The sequence below is a fragment of the Cervus canadensis genome, chromosome 6 (assembly GCF_019320065.1).
Source record: "Cervus canadensis isolate Bull #8, Minnesota chromosome 6, ASM1932006v1, whole genome shotgun sequence".
In the NCBI taxonomy this organism is placed as follows: Eukaryota; Metazoa; Chordata; class Mammalia; order Artiodactyla; family Cervidae; genus Cervus; species Cervus canadensis.
Genome location: NC_057391.1, coordinates 41,847,970 through 41,869,021, shown reverse-complemented (window position 1 = coordinate 41,869,021; position 21,052 = coordinate 41,847,970). Strand labels below are relative to the sequence as shown.

The following is a 21,052-nucleotide window of genomic DNA, read 5'->3' as shown; positions in this document are numbered from 1 at the left end:
ATGAGACAGTGATCCACACCAATTTTATTTCCACATTTCATTTTTATAGATGCTAATGCCAAGAATCATATTCACATAGATAAGGGCACAAGAGTAGGAAGTTCTGCCAGAGCCCCTCAACACCACCTTATCATCCAGCAGGTGACAACTGAATTTGTTTCACTTCCTTCAACTGTTGAAAGCAAAATATTGCAAAATCTTTGATTTGCAAAAGGATTTATTGCCCAGTCATTTTGAGTCATTCACTTTCTCAATACTGAAATCACTCTTTGTTTGTTTTTATATTTTTACCCACACTGCGGCACATGAAACTTCCCTGATCAGGGATCAAACTTGCACCCCTCTGCAGTAGAGGCACAGAGTCTTAACCACTGGACCACCAGGGAAGTCCTGAAATCACTCTTTTAAATTGTTTCTTTGTTTGGAACTTCAGAGAAATTTACACACCAAGGCAACATACCAAAATAAGATTTAGGATGAGCGGAAGATAAGTCCTTTATATAGCCCAGGCTGAGTTATCCTGTAGGAACAAGTAACCTCAAAATCTCAGTTCCTTAAACCAACAAAGGTTCTCTTCTCCTCCACCCCAACCCCCAACTCACGACACATGTCCATCGCAGGCCAGTTGGAGGTTCTGATCCGTGCCATCCTCACCCAGGCATCCAGACTCCACCATCTGAAATGTCATCGGTCACCATGGCAGAGAGAAGGTAAGAAGAAGAATCACACACTGACTCTTAAATGCGTCCACCCAGAAAAGACTCACTTTTGCTCCTGTTTCACTGGCCGGAGCAAGTCACATGGTAATACCTAACTTCTAAAAGGTGGGGAAGGACCTGGAAGGAGAACAGGGAAAGCAGGTGAATGGCACCAGTGAACACCAGACCTTTCTTCTGTGAAGTGGGAGTCAAGCCATTGTGAAAAGGAAGCGAGGAGAGGCATTCTCAGGTGTGGAACAGTTCTTCTTCACGGTGTTTTCTGGAGATGGGTCCCCTTCAACACAACCCTGCCACCTACCCTTAGAAAAGGCTTTCTGTATCTCTAGGGGTACAGATGCCCAAGCATGAAGACCACAGCTGCCCTGGCAAAGCTCCCTTAACTTTTAGGTGCAGGGACCTCTCCCTGAGCTCCTTCTGTTCTGGATTAGCCATTTGGAAGCTTCTAGGAATGAGCTACCTTTGATCCATGTGTATCATGTTTTCCTAACAAGCTGTAGTCTCTCAGGATGGGAACGATATCATCAAGTTTTTATATCCCTTAGGTTACCTAGCAAGGTTGCTCAGAAAATATGAGTTCTGCTTGTTGGCCGAACTGGTCACTTTCTTTATGCTTTAGTCTCCTCATCTGTGAAACTGGAATTGCAAGGCTTGCCCTTATGATTACAATTAAGATGACAGGAAATCTCTGTCCACTCTCCTTTATTTAACAAGGATCAGCATCTGCACATCTGAAAAGCTGTATGTAATGATGAGCCGCTGAGGGCTCTTGAGAAGCTCTGGGGAAAATGGGTTTGGGCAGATCAATTTGACATCAGTGATTGATGGGTGGTTGGGATACATGGGAAACAGTTTGGGTTGGGGGCTAAGGGCGGGAGGTCCAGGTAGAATGTTTCCCCAGTGATACAAAGGTGAGAAGATAGTACCCACTGGGAGGTGAGGCAGGGAATGGCGAGCTACACTGCATCCTCAGTAACGACCCCAGATGCCTATCTGAACACCCACATCTGGATTCAAGACAGATCTGCAACCTTGGCAGAAATCCTCCCTTGTGGCCAAAACCAATTGTTTCCTGCGCCCTGCCTCTGCCCCCTGGTGGCCTCTGGAGGCATTGCAGGTACAGTGTCACAACAAGATGAATGCTTCTAGTTCCCCACAGGGAGAGTCCAGATTGACGTGGTACAGGGAAACATGACCAAAGTTGCTTCTGTAGTAAACAAAACAAAACAAATGGAACAAGGGAGGGATAGGAAGGGGCCTCAGATACCTGGGTAACTGAGAACTTGGGCAGTTCACAAAGTGAAAACCAGAAGCAACCTTTGACTTCCAAATGGCAGCATATGGACCTTGGTTTAGCCTGCACAACAGTTTTAAATTTGGGGTAGTTGCCAACATCCAGAATCATGAATTTTCACATTAAAATCTTAATGTCCAGTTTCTCTTGAAAAATCAAAACATCAAGTCACATGGAGCCCCCATCCGGCTGACCAGCTGACCGGAGCTGAGGAGAAGCCCAGGCCCCTTTCAATGCAGCACCCATGCTGCCTCCCAGAGTCCCATCACCCCTGGCTGAGAGCTTCCGACTCCTAAGGCAGGCACATCATGATGGAGAACAAGGTCAAAAAATATCAGGACAGAAGCCAACCTGTCATCCAGTGCTTGATTCGCCTCCTGAATATCCCCACTAAGCATTGTCCAGCAAGCATATGTTTGAAGACCTTCAGGGACAAAAAAAGTCATTGCCCTTATGGCAGCTCACAGTACCTTCAGATCGCTCCGACTGCTTTCACAGCGTGGGAACCTCTGTTGAGTGTGCATTCCCATGAGGACACATGTCCAGAGAGAAGAGACTTGCCTGCTATGTGGCTCAGAAGTGAAGCAACCAGTTAGCAGGCTTGTGTTATGTACCACCAGGTGCCCTAGACTATGCTGGTGAGTGAGGATGGCACAACCTATGCCTTAAAGAAACAACCCGTCTGGGCAGGGACCAGCAAAGTCCACATAGATGAGATCAATGCTTGGTAATGCTGATAAGAGTGACACCTGGGTCAAGTGCACTGAAAGTGCTCAGTTGCATCTGACTCTTGGTGACCCCATGGACTGTAGCCTGCCAGGCTCTTCTGTCCATGGAAATTTCCAGGCAAGAACACTGGAATGGGTTGCCATTTATTTCTCCAAATTTTGCTTATATGGCTAGTTGCTTATATGGGTGTTGTCAATGACAAAATAACAAAGCTTGATAAGTTCATCCATGCCCTGTGAACTTTGCGCCCTGAAGGGGAACCATCCAAATCAGAGCTCCCAAGGAGGTCTAGCCCGGCCACTCTAGAGGGTGAAAAGTCAAATACGTAAGCTCTGAAGATATCAAATGTACTTTTTAAACTCTATGCCATTCCTAGCTTATTACTATAGACATCCTGGGATTTCAATCAGTGAGATGGAAAAGGATGCAGGTAACTGACTGGATTGTCTATGAAACCGTGAGTCAGGACACCTGAGTTTTATGTCAGTTCTCCATAGCTGAATGCACTTGGGCACATCTCTTTGCCTCTGGGGGCTGAGGCTTCTCCATTTGTGAACTAAATCGGGGTGAATCCAGTTTCTCAGGACCTCATATTCACTTTCTACCTCCAGTGCCAGAGCAGGGACTGGCTACCTATAACATAAACTAGGTACAAATGGAGTTAGGGGCTCCATACATGTCTGCAACTGACTACCAACTCTGCCTCTGAGAGGACTGGTCAGAAAAGCGGCTCCCAGGCAGCCCAGAGCAAATGGACCCTGAATTTTTTTCCCAGGCAGAGTTCCTCCTGGAAGACCAAAAGTAAAAAGTATCTGTGAGGCATGCGATCATTTTTTGACCACAAGAGGGCACCCCAGCCTCACTCCATGCACCCAGCACCTGGAAAGAGACAGGCCAACAGTGAGCATAAGTCTTACCTTGGGTATGGCCAGGGCCAAGACAAGATGCCTGAAGTGTAGACACAGGTAGACATAGGACAAAGGAGCAATGAAGAGAGCAGGGGTGGCGGGACCCGCAAGGGGCCAAAGAGAGAGAAAGGGACTTGCTAGGGTCATAGAGTGCCGAGACCTGGAGTGAGGTCTCACCAAGCCCCCCCACCCCCTTGAGGATGAATGCAGTACTCAAGTTTCATAGGGAAAAACCTCTCCCTGTGAGCCTCTCAGAGTCTGCACATCTTGACTTGAGTGCACAGTGAGGAAGGGGCCAGAAGTCAGACTGGGATGAGTCTTGAATGCCTGACTCCGGCCATCTACCCATAGGCTCTAGAGGACCAGGAAAGAAAGCTCTTTGAAATCATGAAAGTGTATTTTGGCATGAATCATCTGGTGGCTGTAAAGAGAAAGAGCTTTATACCATGGAATGTATAAGCAAGACATATTTGGGAGTATGGTCTTTGGGGGAAATCCTAGTGATGACCATTGCTCTTTGTTCCCCTTTTATGGTGCTTCTGCCTCCATCTCTTCTGAGCTGGTTGCCAGGAGATATACCCTGTTGGTTCCAGGAAGAAGAACCCAGATCTAGGGAAGCAGGCACATTTGAGACACCTCTAAGGTGAGAGCCCACCTTCACCAGAGGACAGAATCTGAGTGTCTTGCTCTGGAAGCCAAGAGGGGTGACCTTGGGGTGAAAAATGGGGCATCTCCCTCCATGCCCACCTCGTAAGCCTCCCATGTAGCTGTTCTGAGAAGCCAAGCACAGAACCACACCATTACAGGCTCACAGGAGGGTCTGTACTCAGGCAGGGAGGAAGCAATGGGACAGCTTCCTGGCAGAAGGGGGCAGGAGAGGGCACCAGCCACTTGGAACCGCTGACTCCTAAATCTTCCCCTTCCTGGTTACCACCCATTTCAGTTAGTCCACAGTCCAGGCCCTCAGACCGCAGGCTGGACCCTGAGAACAGTGACTGTACCTTATCCTCCACCTCAGCCCCAAACACAGGCTCCAGAGAGCAGATGCGCAGTATTCGCCCAAGGGAAGGATGAACGGGGTGGAGGCATGATGCTTCCCCAGAGGTGATAAGAACCCCAGAGCTCAGTGCCTCACCGGGGCACCCACTGCCAAATGTGACTCTAACACCTCTGCAAACTCGAACTTCCTGTTCATGAAACGGAGACAGCTGTTCCCTAGACTATGTCCCAAAGACAGGAGGATGCGTGGCTGTGGGGATCAGAGACAGGAGGATTTGTGGCTAAGCCTGTGAACTTTGGTCCCCTTATCCCCCTGTGGTTACATTATTGAAAACAACAAACTGAAAGCACTTCATCATTAGTAAGAACTCCTTCAGGCAGCACGGAGGATACAGTCACTCACAGACCCTAATGAGATACTCAGACTCAGATACAGGTGGTTGATATTGACACATGAATAATCCTGCTCTGGCCAAACTAGGAAACAAGTCCACCTTAAGAGATTTCTGAGGATGAACTGGGAGGTTGGGATTGACATATATACACTAGCATGGATAAAACAGATGAGTGGTGAGAACCGACTGTGTGGCACAGGGAACTCTACTCAATGCTCTGCGGTGACCTAGATGGGAAGGAAATCCAAAAAAGAGGGGACATATAAATATGTATATATATACAGCTGATTCACTTTGCTGCATAGCAGAAACTAAAGCAACACAACATTGTAAAGCAACCACACTCCCATAAAAATTAATTTAAAAAGAGCTTTGCAAAAAAAAAAAAGAGAGAGCTTTGCTCACCCTTATCCAGTCAACCTTTTTTCCCTCCCACACACCCTAATGGTTGTAGCCTTTGTTTTTCTCTTGTTGGTTGATTTCTACACCAGGTTACTAGAGAGGCTTGGGGAACGGCTGGCCCTTCTAACTGCTCAAGTAGGGCTTCTCTGGTCCCCATGACACCCCTCCAGAGTCCCCCAGGAGTGCTGGCCTTCATGGGATCCCTATGGCTCAGAAACCCCCATAATCATTTAACTGTGAATGGTAATACCAGAAAACCAGGGTCTTGAGCCTTCTGCCTGCTGTTGGACCTTCTTAACTTTGGTTTCCCTAAGTGCAAAAAATAGGTAATAGTGCCTTTCTTGCTTATCTCATAGGGCTTCTGAGAATCACCAGAGATAGCGTATGTGAACATGTTTTGTAAACTATAAAGTTGTATATGAATGTATTACTATTACTTTCTGCTACTGCTGCTGCTGCTACTGTGGTCAGAGCTCTGAAATCCTACAGGATTTGACCAAAAGGCTAAAGTCAGATCCAAAGGTGTCCAAGTGCCAACAGCTAGCTCTGGGCGCTTGTAGATGGTTTCCATGGCTCCTGGGTCCCTGCCCTCTCCTCCCAGCGGGGCAAGGGTTAAACACCTTTTGAGGATTTAATACACCGTTAGAAAAATAACCAAGGAGAGTATAAATTAGCATCAACTCAATTTCATTTCTGGTTAAGGATGAAAGAAAGAGGAACCTGTGTTCTTTAAAGATGCCTGCAGTGAATATTTATGGACTACCTCCCCTGTATGAGGACCTTTCCTGCACTTTCATTAACTCCCACAGTAGCCATGTGAGAAAAGGGCACAGATTTGCAAAGAGATAAGACATTCAGAGAGGAAAGATGGGCTCTCATGGAACTATACAGCCATTCTTCAGTTCTTAGACTCTTACTGGGTTGAGTTGCATTTTCTCTACCATGCACAGCGGTGCAGAGACACAGTCTTGGTTCTTGCATGCCCAGATGGGTCTTGCAGACCCAGTGACTCTGTCCTCCAGGTTAAAGAGCCAGAGAGACTGCACAGGGCTAGACTGAAGCTAGAGTAGTCACTGGGGGCCCTCTCTTTGTCCCTTGATCAGGGAGCAGCACACAGGAATCCAGGGAGAGGTAAGGCCGGAGTGTGGCAGGTAGGAGACACCAGCTCTAATCCTCACTAAAACTGCAGAGGAGGCTGCCAAGCCCACGGCCATCCTGCACCTGCTGCCTCTTTGCCCGGGTATTAGACAGCATGTGTGTGGTTCTGGAACAGCCATGTGGGGCAACGGACTGGGAATCAGGAGACACAGGTGGAGCACACCTTGGCCACTGTCTTCCCGACCTTAGAGCAAATTTCGTCACCTCTCTGCTTCAATTTCCTCATCTGTAAAATGGGAGAGGGGTCTGGATCAGAGTCTCCATGCTGAATTCTGATTCTGACGGGGAAGAGCCCTTCTGATGATCTGTTCTGAGGTCAAGAAGACAAAATGGTCCAAGGGCACCTGACCTCACTCACTGACCTCCTTCAGACCCCTGCTGGGGCTCCCACCCACTCACCCAGCCCAACCAGAAGCCAGAGGGTGAGGGGGCCCATGGATGTTGTCCACACTGCCCAGAGGGTGTGGGTGGGCTGCATGACAAGCAAGGAGGTCCAGGACAAACAGGAGCTCAGGCCCCTTTCTGGTCAGCTCTGGGAACGCTGCCGGGGCAGCGCCCAGCCTCTCTCCTCACAAGGGCGCACTCTCAGCTCTATGGCCCCTCTTCTTTCAGGAGGGAGCACTTCAGGGAGGAGGGCCCGCTGTCCCAGAGGCAGCCCGCCCCAGTGGAGGCCCTCTGGATGGACAGAGGCGGGAGAGGATGCAGCCAGGTAGAGGTTTCTGCTCCTTCCTCCTGACACTATGAGGTAAAGTCTTTGCTCCCTTCCAGGGTCCCCTTCTGGCCACGCTCCCCAAATCCTGCCCTGAAGGCTCTGCCCTGTTTCTCAGGGATATCTGTGTTCTGTCAGGGAGCTCCTGGAGATCAGAAAGCCTGGATTCCGGACCTCTGCAAATGAGGCAACGCAGGTGTGATGGGTGGAGCAGAGGGAAGGGGTGAGGGTGAGGGCCTGAGCCCTCCCACAGTTACCTGCACGGACTCCCCTGGAAACTCAGGGCTTGGGAACCTGCTCACCTGTGAAGGCTCCAAAAGAAGCCACATCCCTAAAAACACTGGTCAGGTAGCAGCACCCAATGACCCAGTTGGGGTGACAAGCCTTGCCCCCAGTCCAGGAAGTAGAGCTGGCTTCGGGCCAGGGCCTCAACAAGCTCTCACTTGCCACCAGCCTCGTCCGTGTGAAGCAGTAACGGGAGGCATGTGCACTGATGAAGCGGCCTCTTCCGCCACGGAGGAGATTTCAGTGCTGATGGGAAGGCGCCTCTGATTAAAAGAGGCCTGGTTATTCCAAGGCCTAAAATCCTTCCAGAAAAGAAAGAAGTATTTCAAGTAATCAGATCAGCTGGAAAGGAAGAAGGTGCTTTCTAAATGGGGAGTCAGGACCTGGCCGCTGCTGACCTCAGCTTACTGTGCCCTTGTCTATAAGCCCTGACACCTCCACGGTAGGTCCAAACGTGACTGTCCACTGAGGCCTATCTGCAAAGGCCTCACCCTCAAAAAGACCCCCGTCCAGCTGGAGAGCCCCTCCTGGGATGGCCTCAGGGCCTCCCTCCCCCTCCTGTCAGATGCACTGGCCCTGCTCAGCAAAGCGTGAAGGAGGCCCCCCAGGGAAGCTGCAGGAACAGGGGCCTTTAAATTATGAAGCAGCTTTCTTAGCCCCTCTCAGAAAGGCCCAGGTGCCCCAGCTAAATAATTCACCACCTCAGGAAGACCCGGTGGCTCCTGCCGCAGCTGAAGTAGGTCAGGCATCGGCCTGGCCCCGGTGGGGGCTGTGGGCCTCTGCGCCACTTCCCCAGCCAGCACTAGGAGGGGCGCCAGGCTGGGAAGGCCTTGCTTGCTTGGCAAGTGCGGAGCCGGTCCAAACACTGCAGGAGGGGTCCAGGCAAGAGAAGCGTCAAGCCCCTTCCTCTGGCTGGCGTGAACACAGCCACCAACCTCCTCTCCTCCCAGAGCCTCCCTCTGGAGCCCAGACGACCCACCCACCCGCCACCCAGTTACCTAGAGGGCCAGGGCCTGGCCAGGCTCCTCCTCCCTCACAGCACCTGGGGGGCAGCCTCCCTTCACATGCACATCACCCGAGAGCCTTTCCCAGCAGACAGACTCATCAGCAGGACACCTTAGATACGGGCTGCTCAGTGCAGGCCTGGGATTCAGGAGAGCAGGTGAGGCAGGAGTGGAGATGGGCACCTTGGTGACCAGGTGAGGAGGCAACCAGGGCCGGCCACAGCCACTGCGGCTTCGCTTGAGCAAGGCTGGAAGGAAGCCCAGCAGGCGGCGGGCTCTGGGGCCTCCTCTCCTGCCCTCCCCTTCTAGGCTCAGCTTTGAGTCAGGCTGGGAAGGGCGCGGGGGTGGAAGGAAGGGGCAGGGGGCGGAGACGTTAAAGACAAACAGCCAGCAGGTCAGTGCTCCCACCCTCCAGAAGGAAAGAACTTCAAACCACCACTTGACAGATGAGGAAACTTGAGGCCCCAAACTGCAAAAGGGAAGAATCAGGGTCGGCTGCTGGCATCTTGACAGGATCCAGGGCAGCCCGGGGTCTAAGCACCTCACCATTTCCCTGACCTCTGTACCCACACCCAGCGAGAACCCAGCTCAGGAATGGGAGCTGCAGCTGGGAGCCTGCAGGATGGGAGGGCTTAACCCCTTCCAGGCCCAACTCCCGGGTTCTCTGCTTCTCTAGCACAGAGACATGACACATGCCGAGGACACTCCCGCAGGAGCCCAAGCTCTCAAACCACAGTCCTCCTCTACGCAAGGGCTGAAAAGACACCATCGCAAACAACGAAGGTCCCATCTGGGTGCTTAACCTGGGTGCAGGGAGTCTCCGCCCCCATCCTCAGACCAGAAAGCAAAGAATGAATTAATTAAACACGGGCTGGGCTGACACATGGGCCCCTGCTGCATGACCCCTGGAAGGTCACTTCCTCTGCAGACTCAAGTCACACACAAGAGGGCAGGAGGGAGAGGCCACGTGAACCGGGGCCCAGGCCTGCCTTGCCTCCTCCCCCTTGAGCCCCCAGCACCTGTCCTCTGGCTGCGCCCAGCGACGGCCGTCTACAACCCAAGGAAGCACAGGTCAGAGAGCAGTTACTTTGGATGATTTCTTTTATTTTGCGTTTCATATATTATCCAGTTTCACATTCTCACAGGCTCAGCAATTACAACAGCCACCTCGTCTCCCAAGTCTGAAAACGGCAAGACGGCCGCGGCCGCGGCCAAAGGCGAAGCACTGATGTGCTCATGAAACAAAAAATTGCACAATTTTTCCTTCATTTTTCTTAAACTAATGGCTGACGCTAAGGCTCACTGCTGGAGAACGGAAACCCTTTTCTTCTTCATGCCTCAAATGAAAACGTTAAACTTATCTGACAAGGCGGACAAGGTCTCTTCAATAATTAATTGCACACACACACGAAAAAATCCTTTATGTTGCATAAATATTTTGTTACACAGGGTACAAAAATACTTTCACTTTTTCGGTTGGTTTCAAAGTTTGGAAAGAATGAGGAGCCATGGCAGGGGTGGGGTGTGCCGGGGAGAGGTAAGCAAAAGGGGCAGAGAAAGGATTTTCTTAATGGTTGTTGGCCCATCTGAGGAGGAGAAAACAGAGGACCCTGATTTGAAATGACCAGGAAAATGTTCTGTCTTGGCTGGGTGGTCCTTCCTGTTCAGCCTGGAAGTGAGTGGGGTGGTGGTGGTGGTGGTGGGGTGCCAGCCGCCGGGTGGAACTGGCTGCGGGGCTTGGTCCTCACTGAAGCCGGGTGGTGCAGGGCAGGGGTGTGGGGAGAGGGACCTGGAATGATGAGCTGTTAGTGGCCAGGCCTTGTTGCCGTGGTGACCCAATGTGAGAACAAACTGTACACTCACATATACACAAGTTTAAGTGTCTTAATTCATGCCAGAAAACATGCAGAATTAAACGCCTCGTGTCTTTGAGGTGGGGCTACGGAAGCAGATTTGGACTGGAGGCCGGGCCTTGCTCAGTCCCCAGGGAGGCCTCCCCGCTGGGCCTGGGGGTCCCAGCGAGAAGGCCCCTGAATCCAGCTGTGAGGCCTTGGAGTGGGGCTGCGGGACAGGGCAGGGCTGAAGAGGAAGAGAGGAAGGAAAACAGTCCACTGAGTCAGGCTTAAAATTCACAGTCTTTGGAGGGCAGCAGCAGCAGCTCTGCAGGGCCACCTGGGGACGGGGGGTGCTAAGGGCGGCTTCCTCCCCCCGGGGCCTCGAGCTGTGGTGACAAGACCTGGAGGGAGGGGGGAGAGAGGGGGCCGTGAGCAGAGGGGGAGACTGGGGCAGGACCCAGGCCCACCCCCTTGCAAGGAGGCTGCCAGGTGGAGGGTAGTGGGTGGCAGGGTTGGGGGAGTGGGGAGAACCAGCCAGAGTGTCCCCGGTGCAAGCTCAGGTCGGGTGAGCACCAGCGAGCCCCCAGGACTTGGGCAGAGGAGCCGTGGCCCTGCAGAAGGCCGGGCTCTGGGAGGCTCTCTGTCCTGGTCTCAGAGCCAGCACTTACTGAAGAACTAACAGAACTGCCGATATTTCCATCCTGGCTGGGTGGTATCAGAGGAAGGGTACCAGCGCACCTGTAAGAGAAGCCAAGGTTAGGAGATGGCCGAGCAGTCCCTTCGCTCAACGGGGGAGCCCGAGAAACATGGCCTTCCGTGCCCCTGTCCGAGTCCTGGCGCTGTCTCTGATGGCGGAGTCAGGCCACTTACTCACCGCTGGGTGTCAGTTTCCTCATCCCCAAAATGGGAGAGCGCCTTCTGACCTGCCTCTTCTACAGGATGGAGGTTCAAATGAGAGGACGGTCACAAAGGTGTTCCCGCTCCTCCACTGAGTCTGGCAGCAGTGGGAGCAGTCCTGGCAGCCGGCGGCGGGTGGGGGGCGCGCGGGCCCCAGTCTGCCCATCCCCCTTCACCAGGGGAGTGTGGGACTCCTGACATCAAGGAAGGGGCCGAACACATTTTCTCTCAACTTCTTTGAGTCTCAGTGTCCTCACAGCTCCAGAACAGACATGATTAAGCCACAGGGTGTGACTGAACTTGAGTAAACTCCGGGAGACAGTGGAGGACAGGGAAGCCTGGTGTGTTGCAGTCCATGCGGCTGCAACAAGTCGGATGCCACTGAGCGACTGAACAACAACGAAGTCACAGGGTGTCCACAAGGATCAGATAAGATAGAACATAAAACCTCGTTAGAAACCAAAGTCTGTGTGGTCTCCAAGGGGTAGGACTCCCAGATATGAGTCCTGTCCTCGTAGGAGTCCAGGAAGTCACAGTTGTGACCCAGCTGATGCTTCCACACCCATCCACCACCCCTCCTGTCCCCTCCATCATTATTGTTGTTTAGCCACTCAGTTGTGTCCAACTCTTGTGACCCAATGGACTACAGCCCACCAGGCCCCTCTGTCTATGGGATTTCCCAGGCAAGAATGCTGGAGTGGGTTCCCATTTCCTTCTCTAGGGGATCTTCCGCACCTGGGATTGAACCCACACCTGCTGCACCAGCAGGCGAGTTCTTTACCACTGCGCCACCAAGGAAGCCCATTCCCCTCCATTACAAGACTCCTAATTCTAGTGATTTGTAACCTACCAGCTGAGCCTGCCAGCAACCTCAACCCTGGACTTGCCAGAAGGCCCCACAGAGCAGTGGCCCCAAAGCAGGATTCCCAGAGACAGGCCAGGAAACGACACATACGCCCTTCTCCGACGGCCGAGAGTCTGGATCGTGAGCTGTGCTGGGGGCCAAGCCAAGATCGCGAGGAGGCTGCCTGCCCCAGTCACAGACAGCACGTTTGCCCCTGGCTGCCTAGGAGGGTGGGGGCAGGGCAGCACAGGGCCCCAAGTCAGGGGTTGGGGGAGGAGAGCTCAGAGCAGGGAGCCAGGCTTCTCTTAGGAAAGAGAGGGATGGCTCAGGAGACCCCTTGGGGAGGAAACTGAGTAGCAGCTGGGCACAGAAACAATCTTCATGAAACTGGACAGTCGGGCCCAGCACCCACTTGGCTGCCGAAGTCCCCGCCGCCGTAAGCAGAGAAGACATCAAGCAACGCCAGGCTACCTGGCGGCTGAGAACTTGCTCCTGTGCCCCCTCAGAATTCCAGGTGCTGTTCTGTACAGCTCAGGACCACCCCGTGCTCAGTAGGAAGTTGGCGCTGGTTCCTCGGAGGTGCCAGGACACTCGGCACATGGCACAACTGGGTCCCAGGCCACCTGCCCAAGGCCAGAAGGACACTGTGGGCTCCAAGGATGGGGCACCGCTGCTGCCAGCACACGGCTGACCCTGACCTGCCAGGACCACCTGGATTAGGACCCACATCACATGGACAGGGTCAAGAGCCTCGTGGAGGCATCCAGTCTCAGAGGCCACCTTATTTTCTCTCCTGTCTTTTAAACATCTGGAAGCACTTCCCTCCCTTCCTGGCTGACAGCTGAGTGGGAGGAAGCCTCTCTTCCCCTTTGCTAAGCTGTGGGCTGCCCTCCCAGCTGGAAGCCCAGCTGGACACCAGAGCTCATTCCCCAAGAGAGGGACGACGAGGAAACCAGCACCGCTGCCACAGGACGAGCCTACAGCCAGTCCAGCTCGGGGAAGCCCTAGTGAGCCCAAACCACCACCCTTCACCCAACCTCCGGCTGGAGCAGCCCCTCATCAAAGAAGCTCAAGGCAGGCTGAGTGCCCTGCAGGGCTGGAGCTGGGAGAGCATCAGATGTAGGAGGGACCCTGGAGGCCTCCAACCCAGCCTCCTCCCACAGTGGTTGCTGAGGGGCCCCTGCAGCAAGCCTGCCTCATCCGGCCCATCCCTCTTCACTAGGTGCTGCGCCCTGCACTCCAGAGCCTGAGATAGCCGCTGCCTCCTCGGGGAGGAAGTAGAGGAAAGCCCTCATTTCTGAGCTCGGGATGGCCATGCCACTGAAGTGGACAGAATGTCCTTGAAGCGCTGTGCTTCCACTTTTCTCAGATGCCTGGGGAGGCTGGTGGTCCAGGTCCCTCAAGAAGCACGGTCCATTCCAGCCCCAGCTCAGGCTCAGGGGTCACGGCCAGCTCAGCAGGGAGCGAGAGGCCAGTCCGCTCTCAGGTCCTCCAGTCATTCAGAGGGGGCTTGGGAGTCCTAAGTGGCCATCCCACAGGGACAGGGCATGGGCATCCAGAATGCCTACAGCTCCAAGAGGAGCAGCAACCAAACAAAGGAATTGGGGGCGCACACTCAGTCCTCCCCCAAACCTGGGACTGACAGAGAAGATACACCAAAAGGTGGGCGAATGGATGAATCCACATGAGAAGAAATAGGAACAGCCAACAGATAGAGGAGCCTCGCTCATCACAAAGTCAATTTTGGGACTTCCCTGGTGGTCCAGTGGTTAAGACTCCAAGCTCCCTCTGCAGGGGGCATGGGTTCGATCCCTGGTTGGGGAGCTAAGATCCCGCATGCCACGTGGTGCAGTCAAATTCAACAGTACCCAGTCTTACTTAACCCAGACCGGCAGGTCTACACTTTGACCTTGTGATAGTTCTAGGAAATTTATGATAAGGAAAACAAGCAGGACAGGTGCCCAGAGAGGTGTGAACAAGGGCGTCCATGGCAGCACAGCCTATCAGCGCAAAAAGAAAAAGTGTAAACAGCCTCAGCCTCAGTTGCCTGCCATCTACAGTGAGCTAGACACACTTACATGATGGCAGGACAGCCAGAATGTAGATCTACACTTACTGACATGGAAGCATGTCCCGATATTTTAGTTCTAAAATGATTAAATATGTAATTTGTGTGAAAGGTTCATACCCATGGATTTACTTACACTCCTGTGTCCAACCACCTACCAAGTCTAAGGACTAAAAGTGCTGATATTTTGGGGAGCAGCAAAGGGAAAAGAGAAAAAGCCCTATCTATTTCTCCTCATGAATGCAGAGCTCTAACAGCTTAATGCTTAGGCACCTGGCACATGCCAGATGCTGTTCTTAGAGGTTTTCACACACTAAGTGCATTTAATCCTCAGAAAAGCCCTCTGAAGATGATGCTATTATCATCTCCATTATACAGATAAGAAAAGAGAGGCAGGGGGGTTTGTGTAACTCATCAGTAAGTGGCTGAGCCAGTATAAGGGGGCTGGAGAGAAGGGCCACAGTGAAAGATCCATATCCTCAGGTTGAAATGGAAAAAGAAGTCCAGGTTGGGAGGGCCCTGGTATGCATGGGGACACACAGAACCCTGCTTCTAGGCCAACATCTATCTTCATGTGCCCGACGCTAGCGTGCGCCTGCCACCCAAAGCCTCTGAAAGGAGATGTTTCTATCAAGATGATCAGAAGGTCCAACAAGACAGCCTCACTCATGCCAATACAGATTCAGGCCTGAACCATCTAGCTTGTCCCCTTTCTTCCTGCAGGTCTTGTCCTCACAACTACACTAGGACCCCGTTCAGTTTCGCTCAGGCTGAACTGCTGGCAGAGGGCAGGAGGTCAGGATGTACATGTTGGGGTAAGAATGGAGGGACCAGTGTTCATCCTCTTTTGTCTATTGGCTGCTGCCGCCTCTCCAAATCACCTCCTTACCCCCGGGGAAGAAAAATGCAGGCTACTGATCCTCCGAGTTCAGAATAACCTCCTTAGTGTCCACTTCCTTCATGTAGGCATTTGCAACCTCCACCGCTGGGGCAGCACCATCGGGGGAGGGGGGGCAGGGAGGGGGCTCTTGGAAGTTAAGAGAAAGTGCTACTACTTAGAAAATGCTTTTAGGGACTTCCCTGGTGGTCCAGTGGTTAAGAATCCGCCTCCCAATGCAGGGGACATGGGTTCGATCCCTGAATGGGGAACTAAGATCTGACATGTTGTGGGGCAACTAAGCCCACAAGCCACAAACCACAGGGCCAGCCCAAGGGCTCTGGAGACCCCATGTACCGCAATGCAGACCCAATGCAGCCAGGAAGGGAGAGGGGAAGGAAGGAAGAAAATGCTTTCAGGCCTTTTACTGCATTTGGTCCTGACAGTGTGTGTTACTGTCAAGGACACGGCTGTGCAGAGAACTCAGGTAGCGGGACCCGGACTAGTCACCACCTGATCCAATCACTTCAGGCTGCCTCCTGAAAAAAGCCACCATCCTGCGAGGTGGCCTTCACCCCACTCCCAGGGGCCCAAGGTGACAGGAGCTCAGGCACAACGAGTCCTCTAGCCTCAGAGGTGACCGGGGGGAATCAGACAGTAATGACATTAAAATGTGCTGAGTTGCTCAGTCATGTCCAGCTCTTTGTCACCCCATGGACTGTGGCCCGCCAGGTTCCTCTGTTCATGGAATTCTCTAGGCAAGAATACTGGAGTGGGTAGCCATTCCCTTCTCCAGGGAATCTTCCTGGCCCAGGGATTGAACCAAGGTCTCCTGCATTGCAGGCAGATTCTCTACCACCTGAGCCAGCAGGAATGTTAAATAATAACCATCAGCACTCCCTCTATGCTTACAGGCTACCAACCATCCTATAAAGGAGCTAAGACTGTCATTTCACAAAGAAATGAAGACACAGGGAGGTCAAGAAAATTGCACAAGGTCACAGAGGTGTTGAAAGAGAGACAGGGCTTAGATGGAGGCAGCCACGGGGTATGGGGAGGGAGGGAGCAGGCTGGAAAGGCAAACGAGAGGCAGGCACACAGTCCTGCTGCAGAGAAGCTTAGGAACAGGAACAGCACACCACTCCCAGCCAGCTGGGGGCACCACCCTGAAAAGGGCAGCGATGTCGCTCCTGAATAATCCGACATTCTGACTGTCCTGGCTCCCAGACTCTGCCTCATGTGGTCATGGCCTAGCATCTCAGAGCGGACAGGGGCAGAAGCTCTCCACCCAATCTGGTCCTGCCCTCTCGTTTTGCAGATTGAGGACCACATGGAGGCCCAGAGGTGAACTCACCTGCCGAAGATCAGGTGGCCAACTAGTGGCAAAGCTGGGATCAGAGGTCTCGTGGGGCCCCTGCAGTTAACACCCCCCCCACCCCACTGCTTGGTGGGGAGCACCATCCACCTTCTGCACTCCGCCAGGTCACAGAGGACTATCTTCACTCACGGCTCTGAGCCCACCACAGTGCTGGTCTGCGGTCAATCCCCAAACAGTGCCCAGGAGAGGAAGAGCCTTGCCACCTCCCGGCCTAGATCAATTTTCCAGTGTCTGTGGTACACAGCTGGGGAGACTGCCAACGGCAACCACATGTCTGCCCTCGTTCAACCCAAGCAGCCATGGCCCGGGGACTCTTTGTGAGGGTAGCAGCCAGGGAATCTGAGCCCTCCACCTTGGGGCTGGGTGAGTCCTTCAAAGGCCTGGGATGGGACACACACTTGGCCCTCCCGCAAGCAGACCCCCCAAATCCTTCCATCTCAGCTTCCAGTTTCTGCAAACCCTCCATCCTGGCTTCTCATATCCTTGAACCGCTCATCTCCTTCCACTGCCCCAGTCAAGTGACCTGTGTTCCCCACCTCTCAACAGCCAAGCTGCTCTTTCCGAGCCTCAGCTTGCTCACCTCGCTGATGAGCGGCCCAGGTGCGCTCACCACGCACCCCAGCTCTCCTGTCTCTGCGGCACTGAGGCACGACTGAGGGCTGACCACCTCGCTTGGTACCCGGCGTGGCACTGGGCAAGCATAGAGCCCTCCTAGCCCAGCTGTACCCCCCACGCCCAGAAGCGCTGGCTGCATCTTCCGCCCAGCCTGGAGAGTGTCCAGGCTCAGTGAACAAGAGCAAATGACCAACGGGCACCTCAGAGGTTCCAGGTGCAATTCTAGCCCCTCACATGTCTTAACATTTAATTTTCACAACAACCTGAGGCAGATAACACTATTCTTAATTTCCAGATGAGTAAGAAAAAACAAAAACATCCAGACAAATCTTTCAGAGCTTTCTGGAGTTCATGAAAACAGGAGGAGGCAGAGGCGAGTCTTCTGGGCCCGGGGACCACACTCTATCACCACAGACACAATGGGCATAGCCTGCCCACAGGTGTCTAGTGGACCCATGGCAGTTCTCACACTCTGTGTTAGCAGCGTAGCCTGAACGTGGCCTCACAGCTTATCCTCTCCTCCCCCTGTCACATCCCAAACCCCAAAGGTACTATCAAGCAAGCAGCAGTGCTGTGACAGCTCTGGGGAGGTGGGCGGTCCATGGCCAGGTAGGAATGGAGCCTGGCCAGCTCAGAGCCTTCCTTCTCCCCCATCCTGCTTGTCCCGTCCAGGCTTACCTGAGCATGCAGGGCGGCAGCAGCAGCGGTGGCGGCTGGGTAGGTGAACGCAGTATGTGAGATGGCTGGGGTCAGCTCCGTAGTGTACAGAGGGTAGGGGGCCCAGGCCTCCGGGGATGCGGGGATCAGAGCGGCCCCCATCAGGTCATCTGCAGCAGAGACAAGAGTCCCCATCATCAGAATGCTGGCTCCCCCTTGCACCACCCCATTCCGAGTAGAGAAGGGTACCCAGTGCTATCGTTGAACATGAGGTTCCCTTCTCAGCTCCCCCAAAGGACCCCTAGACTCTAGGAAAGAAACCATAGTAACTTGGCCAGGCTTAGCAAGCATCCTGTCTGCTTCAAGAAGCCCTCAGATGGGCTCGTCTCAACCGAGAGGATCAGAGCGGGCTGCGAGGAAGCTGGGCAGAACCAACAGCTCAGGAGCTCAGGAGCTCAGGCTAAAGTGCAGCAAAGGCTGTGGGGGTGGAAGGAAGCCTGGGGTCCACGGGCATGGGTAACGGTGGGTGCAAGAAGCTCCTGGAAAAGGGGGTGAGCATCCACTCCCTCAGGGGTGCCTTCTGCATGCAACTTCATCCACAAGGGCCCCCAGCTCTGCCAGGTAGAAGGCAGCAGATGGCCGCTGAGTGCCACTCACAGGGGTCCCGTGCGATGAAGTGTGCTCCAAGGGCAGGGTGAGCATTGGTGGGATTTGGTGTAGCCATTAGCTTGTTCTTGGCCATCTTGGTGTTGGCTTTGGCAAACTCTAGCCTCAGGGTCTGCGGGTTCTCAGGATCAAAGCGAATACCCTGTGAGAAGAGGAAGAAGGGAGAGGCTTTACTCTGTGGGACCCAGACTGTCCACTGCAGCCCCCATGATCTATCCTGAAAGACTCAGCCACACAGGTCAAGACAGAGGACACGCTGGTTGGGCCTTGTAAGGAGTGGCATTTGGCACAGATGGTAAAGCCAGAGATTCTGCCCCAGGAAGGCTGGGGATGATACATCTGCGGGCCCTTTCCTTAGGTGTGGAGTGGAAGAAGGTTTGCGGAAGACACAACAGAAATCCCGCTGTCTAGAAGTCTGTGGGTTGGAGAAAGGCCTGTTCTCCATCTACTCACGTTCAATGCATTCTTGGCTGCTTCTGCTCCTGCCCGGCTGTCAAAGATCACAAAACCAACAGGCTAGTAGGAAAAAGAGAGAATACCCTTGCATCTCTCCCAACACTGCATCTCCCCCTCAAGCAAACAAAACAAATATATATATATATATATATATATATATATATATATATATAAATCTTGTCCATATCCTCCTGATGTTCAATAGGAAGAACAGTGAAAGGTTCTTGGGCACCAAAACTCTTCCACCCAGGTACCCCTTTCTGGGAAATGATGCCAATAGAGCGTTACCCCACTGCATGGAACGTCACCCGCTCTTTTGCTGTTGCTGTTTAATGCAGGCAGGTAATTTAGTGTTACTGTTTTGCCCAGCAAGGAAGGGAACACTGATATATCAAGAGCATGGGAAGGATCCAGGTTCAATCAAGGGGCAACAGGTTCAAAACTTTTCCAACTTCATTCTGCCAAGGTTCAGTCCAGACCACAAACGGCCCCTAAAGACTCTGGGCCCCAGAACTCCTGGCACTAGAAGCCAGGGCACAGCCACCACCTCCATGGTCCTCAGCCTCCAGCCCCACTATAGTTTCTCAATGGCTAGAGAGTGGGGACCAGGAGCTGACCGGAAGGAGAGGGAACCTGTCTACTTTTTCATCCTTTTACAAAGGAGGCTACTTTTTCATCAGCCCAGGACAGGACCAGGATGACAGGGGGCAGGTATCAGCTGCTAGATGCTTCAAGACTGAGGACAAGAGAACTGGCTTAGGTTCAAGCTCAGTAGTCGGTCAGGGCTGGGAGGAAGAAAAATCTTGGAGAGAAATTACCTGTCTTGATGTGAGCTTGATCAGGGACCCTTCATACCCCTGCAGAGAGAGGTGATCATTAACAGGGAAGGTCAGACGCCTCTGTTGTGCTACCCCAGCCACCCTGCAGCCCCACCTTTCCCCAGCTCACTCTCTCTTCTCCCGCCCAAAGGCGACCCACCCAGACCTCCACCCCCTGCTGAGCGCCCTCAGCCCTCATTACACAGCCTAGCACAAGGGGTGGGCATCACGCAGCTGCATTCATCCTTTTGTGCAGGAATTCCCCTTTGCTCCATTGGCCTGTCATCCGGAAGCTCAGACCTCCCCTCTTTTTCTTATCCGAAAATGGAAAATGCCACGCTGAATCTCAAAGATTCCTTATATGGCAAAGTCTACTGAGGTTCTACTGTCTCCACTTTACAGATGAGAAAACAGAGGCTCAGAGGGGCTCAGCAAATGACAACAAGCCACATGTGAGTCAGCCGAACCAGGGCAGAGAGCCAGGTCTGCAATCACAGCTTCTAATAGTTCTCCTGCTGCCCAGCTCGGGTCTGGACTCATTCCTGATGCTTCTCCTCCATCCGAGGCTCTGCCCATGGGTGGCTGGGTCCAGACTCACTTTGAACGGCCTGAAGAGCAGGTAGAGTTCTCTGGGTTTAATATCCACAGGGAGCCCACTGACGAACAGTGTCCGGACCTGGGGAAGAGACCACGGTGGTGAGGACCAGGCTTACAGGAGAACAAGGATGACGCCTCCTCCTTCAGGAAACGAACTGGAATCCTTCCAGGGTTTGAAGGAAGAATTCAGGATTTCCTGAGCCTCCTTTAGAGGCTGAGGCAAATGAGCACCCGAGTTTGACAGCATTTAATCTTTCAGAATCCTTTCTGGACCCTCCCCTCTCTCTGGATTCATCCTGCAGGCGTCACAACAAGCACGAGCCAAGCACCTCTGTGCAGACTGTCCCCTGCCAAACAGCCCCAAGGACAGCCCTGTTTAACGAGAGCACAGACCAAGGACCCCTCTGAGCCTTGAAGAAAGCTATGGTCTCTGACCTCCAAGAAAAGCACAGGTAGAAACATACATATTTTTCAGAAGATGCCACGGACCCCTGGGGGAGACAGCCTCTGTCTGGTTTGATGGGGAGGCAAAGAAGTAAACTCCATGCCCTGGAGTGATTTCATCAAAGGGCCCAGCATTTTCACATCCATCTCTTCCTGCTTTCTAAGCCAGATGTAGGCTCTTCAGTGGCCGGGTATGTGTTGTGTTCTTGCTTCTCTGCCCAGCTCTCTGTAGGGTGCTGGTACTAAATGTTTACTGAATAAGGAACTTAGGAAAGGAGTCAGAGATGGAACAATGATGCTG

General features: G+C 53.1%; 1 protein-coding gene across 4 annotated transcripts in view; it reads right to left on the bottom strand.

The window, feature by feature from the left end:
* Positions 1 to 9,682: 9,682 nt before the first annotated feature.
* Positions 9,683 to 21,052, bottom strand: part of RBPMS2 (RNA binding protein, mRNA processing factor 2) — a 28,017-nt gene continuing 16,647 nt past the window's right edge. For 3 of the 4 annotated variants that reach the window (XM_043471685.1, XM_043471687.1, XM_043471688.1), the window contains exons 2-8: positions 20,309 to 20,386; positions 19,711 to 19,749; positions 18,890 to 18,952; positions 18,428 to 18,578; positions 17,792 to 17,940; positions 11,103 to 11,172; positions 9,683 to 10,835 (exon numbers count right to left, since the gene is read on the bottom strand). In XM_043471685.1, the coding sequence (XP_043327620.1) occupies positions 11,110 to 11,172; positions 17,792 to 17,940; positions 18,428 to 18,578; positions 18,890 to 18,952; positions 19,711 to 19,749; positions 20,309 to 20,386 (543 nt within the window). In that variant the 3' untranslated portion in view covers positions 9,683 to 10,835; positions 11,103 to 11,109. The remainder of the gene's footprint in view (positions 10,836 to 11,102; positions 11,173 to 17,791; positions 17,941 to 18,427; positions 18,579 to 18,889; positions 18,953 to 19,710; positions 19,750 to 20,308; positions 20,387 to 21,052) is intronic. The other variant, XM_043471686.1, reaches the window with a different exon arrangement.